General features: G+C 36.8%; 1 protein-coding gene across 1 annotated transcript; it reads right to left on the bottom strand.

Moving 5' to 3' along the window:
* Window positions 1-3,179: 3,179 nt before the first annotated feature.
* Window positions 3,180-12,485, bottom strand: LOC145823911 (uncharacterized). The gene is made up of 3 exons (XM_082923468.1): window positions 12,424-12,485; window positions 12,249-12,337; window positions 3,180-3,769 (listed from the first exon to the last, which is right to left on the bottom strand). The coding sequence occupies exons 1-3, from the start codon at window positions 12,483-12,485 to the stop codon at window positions 3,180-3,182; spliced, it is 741 nt and encodes a 246-aa protein (XP_082779594.1).
* Window positions 12,486-14,365: the final 1,880 nt, after the last annotated feature.

The following is a 14,365-nucleotide window of genomic DNA, read 5'->3' as shown; positions in this document are numbered from 1 at the left end:
ACACCATTCGATGTAGCCTCAAAACAAGCCACGAACTCAACTTCCATAGTGGAAGTAGCAATCAAGGACTGTTTGGCACTCCTCCATGAAATAGCTCCACCAGCCATCATAAAGATGTAACCTGATGTTGATTTACGTGAATCCATACAACCGGCAAAGTCTGAATCAGAATAACCAACTACTTCCAAACTGTCAGTCCGTCTGTAGGTAAGCATGTAGTCCTTGGTGCCTTGAAGGTACCGCATCACTTTCTTTGCAACTCTCCAGTGGTCTAAACCTAGATTACTCTGATATCGTCCCATCATACCCACAACAAAAGCTATGTCAGGTCTGGTGCAAACTTGAGCATACATTAGACTTCCAACAGCTGAGGCATATGGGATGTTTTTCATTTGTTCCCTTTCCAAGTCATTCTTTGGGCATTGGTTCAAATTGAACCTATCACCCTTCACAATGGGAGCTACACTAGGTGCACAATCCTTCATTCGATATCTCTCTAAGACTTTGTTAATATAGGTTTCCTGAGACAGACCTAAGATGCCTTTACATCTGTCTCTATGGATCTTAATGCCAATGACATAAGATGCCTCACCCATATCTTTCATATCAAAATTCTTAGAAAGGAATTGTTTCACCTCATGTAATAACCCCTTATCATTAGTTGCAAGTAGAATATCATCCACATATAAAACAAGAAAACATATCTTACTCCCACTAACCTTCTGGTATATACACTGATCCAAGACGTTTTTAACAAATCCAAATGAAGAAATAACACCATGAAACTTGTAATACCACTGGTGGGACGCTTGTTTTAAACCATAAATGGATTTATTGAGTTTGCAAACCAAGTGCTCACAATTACTAGAGGGGAATCCTTCCGGTTGTTTCATGTAAATCTCCTCCTCTAAATCACCATTGAGAAAAGCCGTTTTCACATCCATTTGGTGCAACTCCATGTCAAAATGTGCTACCAATGCCAAAACAATCCTTAAGGAATCTTTCTTAGATACAGGAGAGAATGTCTCCTTGTAGTCGATTCCTTCCTTTTGAGTGAATCCCTTAGCAACAAGTCTAGCTTTGTATCTCTCAATGTTGCCCAACGAGTCCTTTTTGGTCTTAAAGACCCATTTATTTCCAATAGCTTTAGCTTCATTAGGCAACTCTACAAGGCTTCAGACATTGTTGTCCCTCATAGAATTCATTTCCTCTATCATAGCATTGTACCAATATTCGGACTCTTTGCAATTAATGGCTTGTGAAAAAGATTTAGGACAATCTTCAGTTTCTATATCATAGTCAGTTTCTTGCAGATACACTACATAGTCACTAGGAATAGCCGACTTCCTTGTTGTAGTAGATCTTCTTAATGTTGCACCAACATTTTCTTGGGAAGGATGTGGTTCAAGTTCAACTAGTTGTTTAGAAATTGGTAATTCTTGAACTTCCTAATCTACTTGAATGATGTCAGCCGCTTGTGGAACTTCAATGATTGGTTGTTCAACACCAATTTGTACTGAAGGGGTGTTATGAACAACAATCATCCTATTACTTGAAGTGGAAGGTTGATTACCTAAATGATCATTTTCAGAAATTGTGTTCCTTGAATGATCCCTCCCACTAATCAAGTCATTCTTAAGAAATTTGGCATTCCTTGATTCCACAATCCTGGTGGTAAGAGTTGGACAATAAAATCTGTAACCCTTGGACCTTTCAACATATCCAATGAAATAACCACTAATGGTCCTCGGATCCAATTTCTTTTCTTGTGGATTATAAATCCTCACTTCAGACGGGCATCCCCAAACACGTACATGCCTTAAACTCGGTTTCCAACCTTTAAATAACTCAAATGGTGTTTTAGGAACAACTTTGGTTGGAACCCAGTTTAAGATGTATATAGCCATCTTAAGTGCCTCAGTCCACAAGTTTTTAGGAAGATTGAAGCTACTCTGCATGCTCCGCACCATGTCCAATAATGTTCGGTTTCTTCTTTCAGCTACACCATTTTGGTCCGGTGAACCAGGCATGGTGTATTGGGGAACAATCCCATTTTCTTGAAGAAACCTCGCAAAAGGACCAAGTGCTTGTCCATCTTCTGTATATCTACCATAGTATTCTCCACCTCAGTCTGACCTCACGATCTTAATTTGCTTACCGCATTGTTTCTCCACTTCAACCTTGAAAACTTTAAAGGCATCTAATGTTTCATTCTTATTATGAAGCAAGTAGAGATACATGTATCGTGAATAGTCATCAATGAATGAAATGAAGTATTTCTGACCATGTGAGTCCATGTCTGGACTACAAATGTCTGTATGTATGATTTCCAATATGTGAGAACTCCTTGTGGCACCTTTCGTAGACTTGTTGGTCAGCTTTCCCTTTATGCAGTCCACACAAGTTTCAAAACTAGTAAAGTCAAGAGTACTAAGTACCCCATCACTTACTAATCTTTTAATACGCTCAATGGAGATATGACCTAATCTCTGGTGCCATAATGTAACAGAATTCTCATTTACAACACATCTTTTTATACCGGTGTGAACATGCATAGCATTATGAGTGGCATCATTTTGCAAATCAATACAGAAAAGACCATCACACAATGTACTAACTCCAACAATTTCAGATTTATAATCTAAACTGAAAGATGTATCTGAAAACTTAAAAGAGTATCCCAATGGTGCAAGTTTAGAAACTGAAATTAAATTCCTAGAAAAACTAGGAATATAGAAAATCTTTTCTAGAATTAATTCAAAACCACAACTTAAAACCAAATTGCATGTTCCTATAGCATCCACATGTGAACGCATCTTGTTTCTCGAATAGATGCCTTGTTCACTTCCCACCGGCTTCCTTAGGTTTCGCATACCCTGCAAGGAATTCGAAATATGGATTGTAGAACCAGAATCAATCCACCAAGTATTGTAAACATTATCAACCATATTGGATTCATAACAAACTAAAGAGAGTTGATTACCTTTCTTCTTAAGCCATTTCTGGAATTTGGGATAATCTTTCTTAACATGTCCCTTCTTTTTACAGAAGAAACACACTGGATCTTTCTTTATGTCAGCTTGTGGAGCCAACTTCTCTTTCCCTTTCTTATTGGCCTTAGCTTTATTCTTTCCCTGCGTAGCCAGCATTGCACTCTCTCCCGTCTCCATAATCAATTTCTAGTCCTCTTGAACACACATGGTCATTAGTTCATTAATAGACCAGTTATCCTTATGTGTGTTGTAGGAGATTTTGAAAGGACTGTATTGAGGTGGGAGAGTATTCAAAATATAGTGCAGGAAAAAAGAATTCAAAATATCAACCTCCAGTTTCTTAAGTTGGGCTGCAGTGTCCCTCATCTGCATGATGTGCTCACGCACACCCCTCACATTGTCAAGCCTTGTGGAACAAAACTCCATGATTAGGGTGCTTGCAAGCGCCTTATCTGAAGTGACGAATTGCTCATCAATGGCCTTGAGTAAATCACGGACTTTGGTATGCTGATCGACTAAACCACGAATACCAGTAGAGATTTTGGTTTTTATGAACATAACACTGAGTCGATTGGATCGCTCCCAATGTTCATAAAGAGCAATATCAGCTTCAGTGCTGGTATTGGTAACTGCAGGTGGTTCATCTTTCCTTATAGCATAATCAATGTCCATCCACCCTAAATGAAGTAAAACCCTCTCTTTCCACATTTTAAAGTTGTCACCCTTAAGTTCGGGAATTTCACAACCGACATCAGAAATTTTAACAGGTTGGCTAGCTGCATAAATTTAAATATACATGCTTACATTAAAATAAGGCATAAATAAAGTTCATGATCTACCAATGTGAATCATGCTATAGAAATAAAAAATAAATAAATAAAAATTGAATCTAATGACATATAAAATTGCCTGTGGACTAAAATTTTAATTCAAGTAGATTCAATTATTCTTTATGATATATAGTATCACAAATTGAACTTTATGATAAAACTATCAAATTATTTACTGAATTCATAATTCCTGTGGGTAATTTATGAATAACTTGATATTTTATCCTAATTAATAATAACAAAAATTCCTGTGGAATAAAATTTATTATATCAATTACAATTAATGTCTAATATTCTTTATGTGATCCTTATCAATCAATATATATAATTTTATTTAATTTAAGATGCTGTGGCTATTCTCTAATTAATTAAAATTATATGGATCATTAGACATTATCGAATTAAACAAGCAAGGGCTAAATAACAGAAAAGGAACAGAAATAAAAGGAACAAAACTGGGTGGTCGACCCAAAATTATTATTTTTTTTATATATATATATACATTGAGAGAGATAAGCAGAGCATCACCAGAACACCAAGGCAGAGAATAAAACATGCTCTGATACCAAATGTAAGTCCATTATACAATTCTTTAATGCGGAATAAATACTTGATATGAATCGCAATAAAAGAAGAAACTAAATTGCTCAAGAACAGTACCTCCAGCCATTGGTGCTGCTCACGTTAGGAGACGCTGGTTTAATAGTCTTCCAAACTCTGCTCACTCTAATTTGATGGTGTAAGACTGAAGAGAATTGAGTCAGTGAGCTTGGGGACCAAAACCAAGTATTTATAGCCAAGCTTCCATCAAGCTTTTCGGTGGCTCCATGTTGCCACTGCTTCAGATTATCATGGGCACGTTCCAACTACTCTATGAACGTGATGAAGATGCATAGAAGTTGAGGACCATTATAAAAACAAATTTCTTGAAATTAAGGGAAGCTTGACACCCGTTCTTATGAACAGTTTTTGTGAGAAGCGGTCAACAAGTAAGGGATGTATGAAAGTAACACGTGAGCAACAAGGTCTTGACCAAGTTGCTCAGGAGGGCCTCTATACGTGCAAACTTGTTGAAGGATAGGGATGTTAACGATCTTCCCACTCACTAGGGTGTGGAAAGACAACGAGATATACGAAGAGAAAACATAAAAAAGGTTCATTCCAAGTCCTACAAGAAAAGAAGTCAGCATATAGATGATTTAGAAAAGAGGAAAGCATTAACTTGGTTGGCCTATAACCTTGGGGATGGGCCACAGCTTGCCAATACCAGGGGGAACTCCCGATTCCCTTCCACTATCACGATTACATAATTTATTCTCTTGCTAGAATTGGGAAGCATTTGGACTAATCAACGCTTTGCCGATCTGGGCTTAAAATAAACTTTGCTCTTTCTTTCTAGTGGTAGTAACAAAGTTATAGAAATACCTAATTTCTGGAAGCTCTATATCTACTCCTAGAATATTGTTTAAAGCAATTACCCCTATGACTATCCTAAAGAAATTGGGGGCCAGCTAAGGTCAATTTACAAGAAGCCTTGCGCTAAATAGAATAATCAAGGCTCAAAAGAGGTGAATTTTATAAATGGTAATATATAATATATAAAATAGGACTAGATGGCCATGACTTAATCTTAGAAAAAGATGACATCGAATAAAAGTTACGAATACAAGATGAGGGTATGATGATCGATAGAAGGCGCATAGAACTAATAGTACCTCTATTGCGCGATGTGAGGCCTTGTTTAGAGTTAAAATCACTTTCCGATCCTAAAATACGTCCTGATGAGTCGATGTTGTTATGCCCAGAATCTGAAGAAATGCCCTAAGGTAAGTCAAGAAAATTTCTATTTTTTATGTTTTTTAGTTGATAGAATAGGTAGTGTTATAATAATATAACATAGTCGGGGCAAGGTAGTCTCTAAACGCAGGCCGAAACGAGTAGGTAAGGGTTGGGTTGGGTTGGACCTAGGCTCTAATACCAAGTTGTGACGCCCCAAAAATCAGGAGCATCAGAGAATATATTTTCAAATAAATACAAGGTTTATCTAAGGTTACAAGAGTAGGAAACGTTATTAATGAGTCATTTGATTAATAACCAAGTAAGATATAAAGAAGGTTAGAGGAGTCAATAGAGCCTTTCTTCGAAGTCCAACCACCTTAGATAGTAAAGCTACTTTTTTGATAGATCTTAATAAGATATTAATATAAGGTCTACATGAGTTGATGAGAAAATAAGAAATAAGTAATACAAAAGATATGTATAGATATATAATAATTACAAAATCATGTCTTAAATACAACAAGGGATCTATCACTTACAATCTCAAAATGCGTTTACAAAAATAGTTTGTAATTCTCCTATGATAGTCGTATGTCCTCAAATGCCTTGCCTTTGACCGATCTAATAATCTTCAATACCTGGCATGAAATGCCATGAGCTTTGAATGCCCAATAAACGCGCACACACCCATTTCTTTTTCCATATCCAATAAACCATCACAATTATAACAAGCAAGTTTGAGCATGATATTCGTGTCAACAACAAAGGATTACAATGTTAGATGTTAGTAATCTAGAAATTCCCTAAAGAGATTTCATCCTTCAAACCGCAAGAATTGGACACCGGACTATTCAAAACTTCCATTTTTGCTGTTTTGCAGAACTTACCATGGATGCCTGCAACGATTATATATCGTGCAACGCCATCAGTGGACTTCAAAAGGGGAAACGAAAAGAAAAGGTTTTATAATCCTGAATCCAATCTTATCCTTCCGAAAAAAATTTATCCTCCTGAATGTTCCATCTGAACCCAACCTTATCTCACCAAATCAAACCATCGCAAAGAGTCCGAATGCGTCCGTTCCATACTAGGGTTCATGTGATAATCGCTTGCGCAAGACTTAACCTTTAGTTAGGGAACTCATCCCATCAATCCATGTTTAACACATTATCACCTCTTCATTATTCAAGTGATCGAAAAATAAATACCAACCCAATTAAGTTTTCAGTTAAGTTAGATGTCTTAAATTAAAGTTAGAATAACTTAACAAGATAGTAATATCCACATAAGTATGAGCATCATCAAATGAATAAGATAAGGAACATAACCATAACACATGCAATATAATACCAAGACATGAACAAGTGATAATAAACACATCCATGAAGTCAAGAAAATAAATTTACCAACAAGAGTAAATTTTCAAATTTGGTGCACTTTAAAGATTGCAATTAAAGAGGCATTTCTAGATTTTTCTAAACTTGGCCTTCCTATAGTATGTAGAGAATTTTATCTAGTTTTCATAACATCTTTCAAAAGTGGCATAGCTTGTCTAGATTCGTCGACTTTTACGAAAACCAAGTTTTCTCTCAAACCGCTCACTCTTTTTCGATGACTTTTTTTTTCCCCATGAAAGCTAACACTTAAAGGAAGGTTTTGAAATAAAAATGACGTTAAGGAGATTTTTTTGTATTGTTCTATAATTTTTGCAAGTTGGCTAAAAAACTAGTTCTTTGAGCAAAAAACTTGAAATAAGGGGAAAAGTAAGAAAATAGAGTAACCATGAATAATCTTTCACTTTTTTGTGATGAAAACATGCTAAATAATATATATTAAACTCAAAAATTCTAATTGAAGTTGTGCCTTTGGAAATTATGAGAAATCGTTGTAGAAAAAGATAGTTTTATACTAATTAAAGGAAAACACAAGTAAGGGTGGAACATGGCTCAACTCTTTTTATTTATAACAAAAGAAAATTATTAAAACACATTTAAAAATAATTTTTAGAGCCTCTAAGACATGTATTTGAAAAAGAAAAACAGAAGAGAGGGTTGTATTGTGGTTTACTTGATTGCCTAGTGAAGTATTTGCTCAATTTATTCTCTTTTCCCTTTCCATTACCACCAAAGCTCTCTCTCTCGGCCGAAGTTAGTGAGCGGTATATTTATAGAGAATTTGGTGTGAAAAGTTCAAAATGCCCATTGGTTGGTATAGAATGAAATTTAGTTGTATTTAGTTGGAATGTAATGGAATGAGGGATGATTAGGAGCTTAATTTTGTACTTAATTATGATCTAGTTAGGTTTAGGACTAATTAATTATTTCTAGTTGCAAGTACATATACACACACACACACACATATATATATATAGCAAATCTTCTATAGATACTAAAGTCATTATTGCTCCAAGATTTCAAGGGATTTTTTTACTAAATGAATCCTAGAAGATCCTAGTGTATCCTAGGAGGGAAAAGTGGCCGTTGTAGACACCCCATTTTGACCGACCCTAAGACTTGGACCCTTCTTTTTGATCCGCCGATGATGAAAACAAGAAAGTGTTTTTCACAGAATCCTCAATAAGAAAACTTAGGATTTGAGCCCCGTTTCCAACCCTAAACAGCCACAAATTACCTTTCCAAGGGAAAATTCTGACCTCACGGTTGCGTCCAGAATGGTTCGTTTAGCTAGGATAAACCTTCGTTGCATTTTTTGGGGCGTCACTAAAAAATCTCCCAAAATCTGGGTTACAACACAATTATTTGAAACTTTTGGGCAAATTGTAATTTTCAAAACTCAAGAAATATTCTATTAAGTCAGGGAATATACCGTCCATATGCAGAATATTCCGTCAATGCTGACTGTGACGCTGACGTGGCGGTCTTGCTGACGTGGCATGACTAGATTGGTCCTTGCTGATGATCTGGCATTGACTTGTCTTTAGAAAAAAAAAAATGAATTTAAGGAATGTTGGTTAAGGGGTTTGAACCCCTAACCCAAAACTTCACACCCAATACCTTAACCACTCTGCCAAAGCTTTGCCTTGTGTTTTATTTCCCCTCAAATAATATTTGACCATTTCAAACTAGCAAGCAGAGAAGTTTTATTTTTTACATTTTTTTCTTATGTATGGAACACTCTCCTACCCCATTGGCCGACCCATATATCACCAAATACATATCTAATCATCCCCCATTGTCAAAAATATGTTTTGTTTGCATCCATAAAGGAGTATCCCATGCAACCACCTTGAAAATTTGCCCTCCTATCACATTCTTGTCTCCCACCTTCTTTTTGACCTTCACTCTCCCTCATTGCCTATATAGAATGATCACATTGTAAAAGAGATGGAGGACCACAAAATTGAAGAGAAAATAGTGAGAAAATGGCGAAAAAAAGAGAGAAAATTTGAGTTTTTGAGCCAAAATCACTCCTATCTTTCATATACATCCCATACCTTCCATACAAACTAAAATTCCTTCTTTCCTACACCAAAAACTCCTCCAAAAATTCTGAAATGGCTAAATTTCAGTAGTGATTGATCAAAGGAAAGAGTGAGTGTTGTTGAAAGTGAGAAGAAATAAGAGAGTTAACCACTTTTCCACCATATATACCCAGAGTTCCATTCTAGTTTCGAATTGAGGATTGAGAACACACTTCCTAAACTTGAGGGTGATCAAGAGGAAGTTTGGAAACTAAGAAGTCTAATCTCTCTTTGGAGGTGAATTTCTAGTCTTTCATTTTCTTATATTTTCTATCTCATATTTATTTTCTTACTTCTTATTTCATAGTATTTTGTTACAATCCAAGTGGTTTCTTTATCTCATATTTATTTTCTTGCTTCTTATTTCATATTGTTTTGTTATAATCCAAGTAGTTTATTTATCTCATATTTATTTTCTTACTTTATATTTCATAGTGTTTTGTTATAATCCAAGTGGTTTGTTTATCTCATATTTATTTTCTTGCTTCTTATTTTATACTGTTTTGTTATAATCCAAGTGGTTTGTTTATTTCATATTTATTTTCATACTTTATATTTCATAGTGTGTTGTTATAATCCAAGTGGTTTGTTTAGCTCATAATTATTATTTATTTGCTTATTTATTTGCTCTTGTTTCATATTAGTTGTGCTATAAGCTAACCGGTAGTGGTTAGTTGAGTCACCTACATATTCTTGTTTGTTCCTTTTCTTGGTTTCGCAACAAGACAGGTTGGCCTAGTTGGCCGGTCAGTTAGCTTCTTTCAGACAAGATGGCGTAATCTCCTAGTGTTGACCAATTTCCGCTGACTGTTCTAAGGAACATGAAGCTTTTATTTTGTTTATTTTTTATTTTAAGTGTTTTGTGAGGTTTTGTTTTATTTTATTGCAATATTCCCTCCTCTCTCTCTCTCTCTCTCTCTCTCTCTCTCTCTCTTTCATTTGGTCTGTAATAATTTATTCAAAGTGTTGTAATAATTTCCCACCCCACTTCTTTCTATCCCGTTCTTTTACTTGCTTTCCTTATTTGTGGATATGCATCATGTTTATTTTATTTTATTTATTTTATTTTTAGTATATCCTTGCTTTACATCCATGTTTCATGCATCTTGATTCAGCTAATTTTGCATTTGTGGATTTAATCAATTCCTATGTGATTATGTGGGCTACCTCATGTTCTTGAGATAATTCATACGTCATATCTTAGAAGCCGAATCTTTAGTTGCATCTCATGAGTGAATTATATTAGGATTTTGTATATAAGATCATGCATGTTTTACTAATTTTGTTTTGTAGCTTGTTTGCGGGACGCCAAACATGTAAGTTTTTATGCTTTAGCATCCCGTTTGTGTGTGTTTTTCTTACTATGTTTAGCATTCTACCATGAGGCTATTTGCTTATGTGAGATAACTCTATGAATGCCAGTGGATGGAGGTTGTGTCACTTAATTTGGAATGATGTTGGTTTTCATGCCTGTAGACTCAATTTCTTTGAGTTATACATTTTCAAGACTCTTTCAAAATATATGAAGTCAAATTATTCCAAAATAAATGAGATAGTCTATACTTGTATGCTTTACATAGTAATTTTTAGGATTTATTAAATAATCGAAATATGAATATATAAAGTAAATAAAATTAATATCAAGGTTTAGTAAATACCGATCTTTTGATCGGGCGAGTGGAGGTGCTCAATTAATGACATTTCTCTCTCATACCTAAGGTTCCGAACCGAGAAAACTTTAGTTATGACAAACAGTGGCCTTGGCACGAGTCATGAGTTTTCTAATTTCCCAAAATATTATGTGGCAACTTTGAGATCTGATGATGTAGTCCATTTCTGGCAAAATATTTTTTTGCAAGAAAATGGATTTTCTAAAAGTTGCCAAATCTGGACTCTAATCTATATTTCACATTGTACTCGTGAGACTAGATCAAAGAAATTGAGGGTCCGAATTGTTTAACGCGCATGGGTACCCCCGGGCATGTTATAGTTTCTAGTGACTCTACTGGGAATTTTATAAAACCTTGAGTCGAACTCCATGATATGACTTTTATTTTCAATTTTATGTTCATTGCATTGCTTGCATTGGTGCACTTCAAGTCCCTGTGTTGCCCAAATACTTGTGGGAGCACAAACAAGCTTTTTATGACACTACACCTATTTTTATGATACTTTTAAGGCCTTGTGTTGTAACCTTTTGCGATCTGTCAAAAAGGTTGCTCTGCTATCTAGCTTTGCTATCTAAGATTCTCATACTCCGAAGAGAGGCTATATTGACTCTTCTAATTTCCTGGGATCTTTATTGGTTATGACCCAAAGGACTCTTTGGTAACGTCACCTTGACTTCAACCCCTAGAGCACAGCTAACCTTGTGCATATAGTGAGCTCTAGTACCTTCCAACAATAGGACAGGATGCTCTCCCATTTCTAGGATGTATGATGTCGCTTGTTTGAATAGTGAAACCCTAGATCATTTCAATGCTAGGACAAGGTAACCCTAGCCCCAATAGAGGTGTTTGTTCTCTTTCCTGCTATGTGTTATGTGTAATGGATGGGATCCATATAGGGCTTCTTAGTATCAGTGGTTCAAGCATTTTAGTTTGTGGATTTGAGTTCAGTTCTGTGTTTTAGTATGATCAGTTGAGCTGGTATACTGTCGAAATTTGATTAAAGGTTCCATTTTTTCAAGGTAGTCGAGTACTATAGTTTCTAAAAGGTTTGATATCCCCCAAGTTTTGTGGACTCACGTTGGTAGACTTTGCAAAAGTGCAGATTTGGTTCAGGGTCAGCCAGTGTTAGTTTCTTTGTCATCGGTTACACGAAGAAAAACAAAAGCCGCATCAACTGTCCAGAATACCCCTTCCTTACTTGCTAGATCATCACCACTCAACTCACCACAATCAATGATGGCTCAGATTCTAGAAAATTTAGCAGACATACTATTGGGCCTTCAACAGAGCATGGATACCATTGCCACTACAATTACTGCCCAAAGCACTACTTTTGCCGCTTAAGGCAATACTCTTGCTGAATTGCAATGCTCATCTGGGGCGTCCATTACTCAACCACCTTCGGCGACTCATCCAGTTCCACCACCACCTCCACTTTCACCAGCTGATGAGTTTTCCAAACTTAACTCACCAGAAGATCTAAGGGTTCATGTACAATCTTTAGGAGGACCTTTCCTCCTCGCACAACCACCAGTGGAGCCTTTCCCCATTAACACCCCTGAACTTGATTTAACTATGCTCAAACTGGCCAAATTTAAAAAAATGTTCAAAAGGTCACAGGGAATTTACTCCATTCCAGACATAGAAGATGAACAGAGCTGTCAAATTACCAGAACAGTTTAAAATGCCACATATTGACAGATTTAATAGAGTAGGTGACCCTATGGCCCATATTCGCCTCTTCTCGGATGTCTTGAAACCCATGGGCTTGACTCGACCTCAAAAACTTTCCTTGTTTGGGAGGACTTTATCTGGTATAACTGTATCTGGTATGCTAAATTAGAAGACTCGGTGAAACAAAATTGGGAGGAGTTAGCCGAGGCTTTCATCACCTAATATTCTTACAACACTCGGATTGAGGTAACTACTCGGGATTTGAAGGCAACTCGCCAAGACCCCAATGAAAGTTTTGTGGCATTCATCACCAGGTGGAGGGCAAAAGCAGCAATGATGACTAACAGACCACTAGAAATTGACCAAATCCATATGATAGTCAGAAATCTGCATGGAAAGATGTTACAAAAAATGATAGTCCTCCCGCTCTTCACTTTTAAAGACTTACATGAAATAGGGGTCCAAATAGAGGATGCCATCAAACAGGGAATCATTGTTGATGATAAGGAACATGTTCGAAAGCCTTTTGGTCGCAGTTCCAATGCTACTACTGGTAGTAATACAGTTATAAGACCTTCTGAGGTCAATTCAGTTACTACCACCACCATCAAAATAGCTGACCCAATTGCTAATGTCGGTCCACAAAAAACCAACTCAACTCGAACCACGGCCAGAACTTTTAACCCTTTCTACATGTCCCAGGCCAAAGCTACGACAATCTTGACAGAAAGAGGGTATCTCAAGCCTCTGGACCCCCGACCTATTCCCGATCCTCTCCCAGCCAAACACGACCTTGCCAAATACTGTGCCTTTCATCAACAACCCGAACATGACACTGACCACTATTTTCGCCTTTGCCATGAGATCCAAGACCTCATTTACAATAAGATCATAGCTCCTCCACAACCACTAAAACCCAACCAACTCGTTGCCACCCCATGACAAAAATCAACCACCTCCTCGCCTCAACCATATCCATACATTTCCACCTACCTTTAACCCTAGTATATACATCACACCTGTCCATCTACCCAAACCCGAGGTATGCATTACAGAGAGCATTGATTTATGTATGATGGATGCATCTTTAACCTAGCCAAAGCCAAAACAAACCATAGTGGTGGTGGTATTGCAAACTGAGGAAGAAAAGACTGTATTAAGAGAAAAACCCAAAGAAGAAGTACCAGTGATTAAGACTGGAAAACTGCTGGAAGAAGGATATGGTCCCAGCAAATACATAGTACCTGTTGGCCAGTTGAAACCGGAAGTTATCCTGGCCGATTCATGTACCATCAATGTCATTAGAAAAGATATGCTTGAACAGGGATTAGATGAATTGGCTAATCTAGAAGAAGATTTGGACAATCTCAAATTCTTTGAGGAATTGGACTTAGGGAATATGCAGATCAGCTGGTGGGATCCAAGAAGTTCCAATGCTACTCACGGTTGGGCAAGCGATGATGAAACAATGGCAACGAAAGGAGTTCCAAGAAAGAAGAAGAATTAGAAAGTCTGCCAGAGTACAACGTGGGAATGAATAATGTAGAGCCTGACAATTGTCTTTCGGTTAACGAAGGCGAATGGTGGGATGATAGCGATTTGCTGCTCGCCCACACCGATGATGAATGGGTAGAACTTTGCCTGATGAGACTTGGTATTCTAAGGAAATTGATCACCTAACTAGGAGTGGGCATTACTTTAAACCTCCACAACTAGACCAAGGCAAGTCCTCAGGCAAAGATACAGACATTGATAAAGAGAAAGAGAAAGAGAAAGAGAAAGAGAAAGAGAAAGAAGCAGAAGAAGACCTGGTTTTAAAACAGCTAAAAAAGATCTAGGCAAACATCTGCATCTGGGGACTTCTCATGGCTTCCTGAGAACACTGACAAGTAATGTTGTCAGCTTTAAACAAGGCCAAGCTATCTATTGAGACAACGC

The sequence above is a fragment of the Camellia sinensis genome, chromosome 4, assembly GCF_055761805.1.
Source record: "Camellia sinensis isolate YWXY chromosome 4, ASM5576180v1, whole genome shotgun sequence".
NCBI classification, from domain to species: domain Eukaryota; kingdom Viridiplantae; phylum Streptophyta; class Magnoliopsida; order Ericales; family Theaceae; genus Camellia; species Camellia sinensis.
The sequence above is the reverse complement of the archived record's forward strand: the minus strand, read 5'-3'. Positions and strand labels throughout refer to the sequence as shown.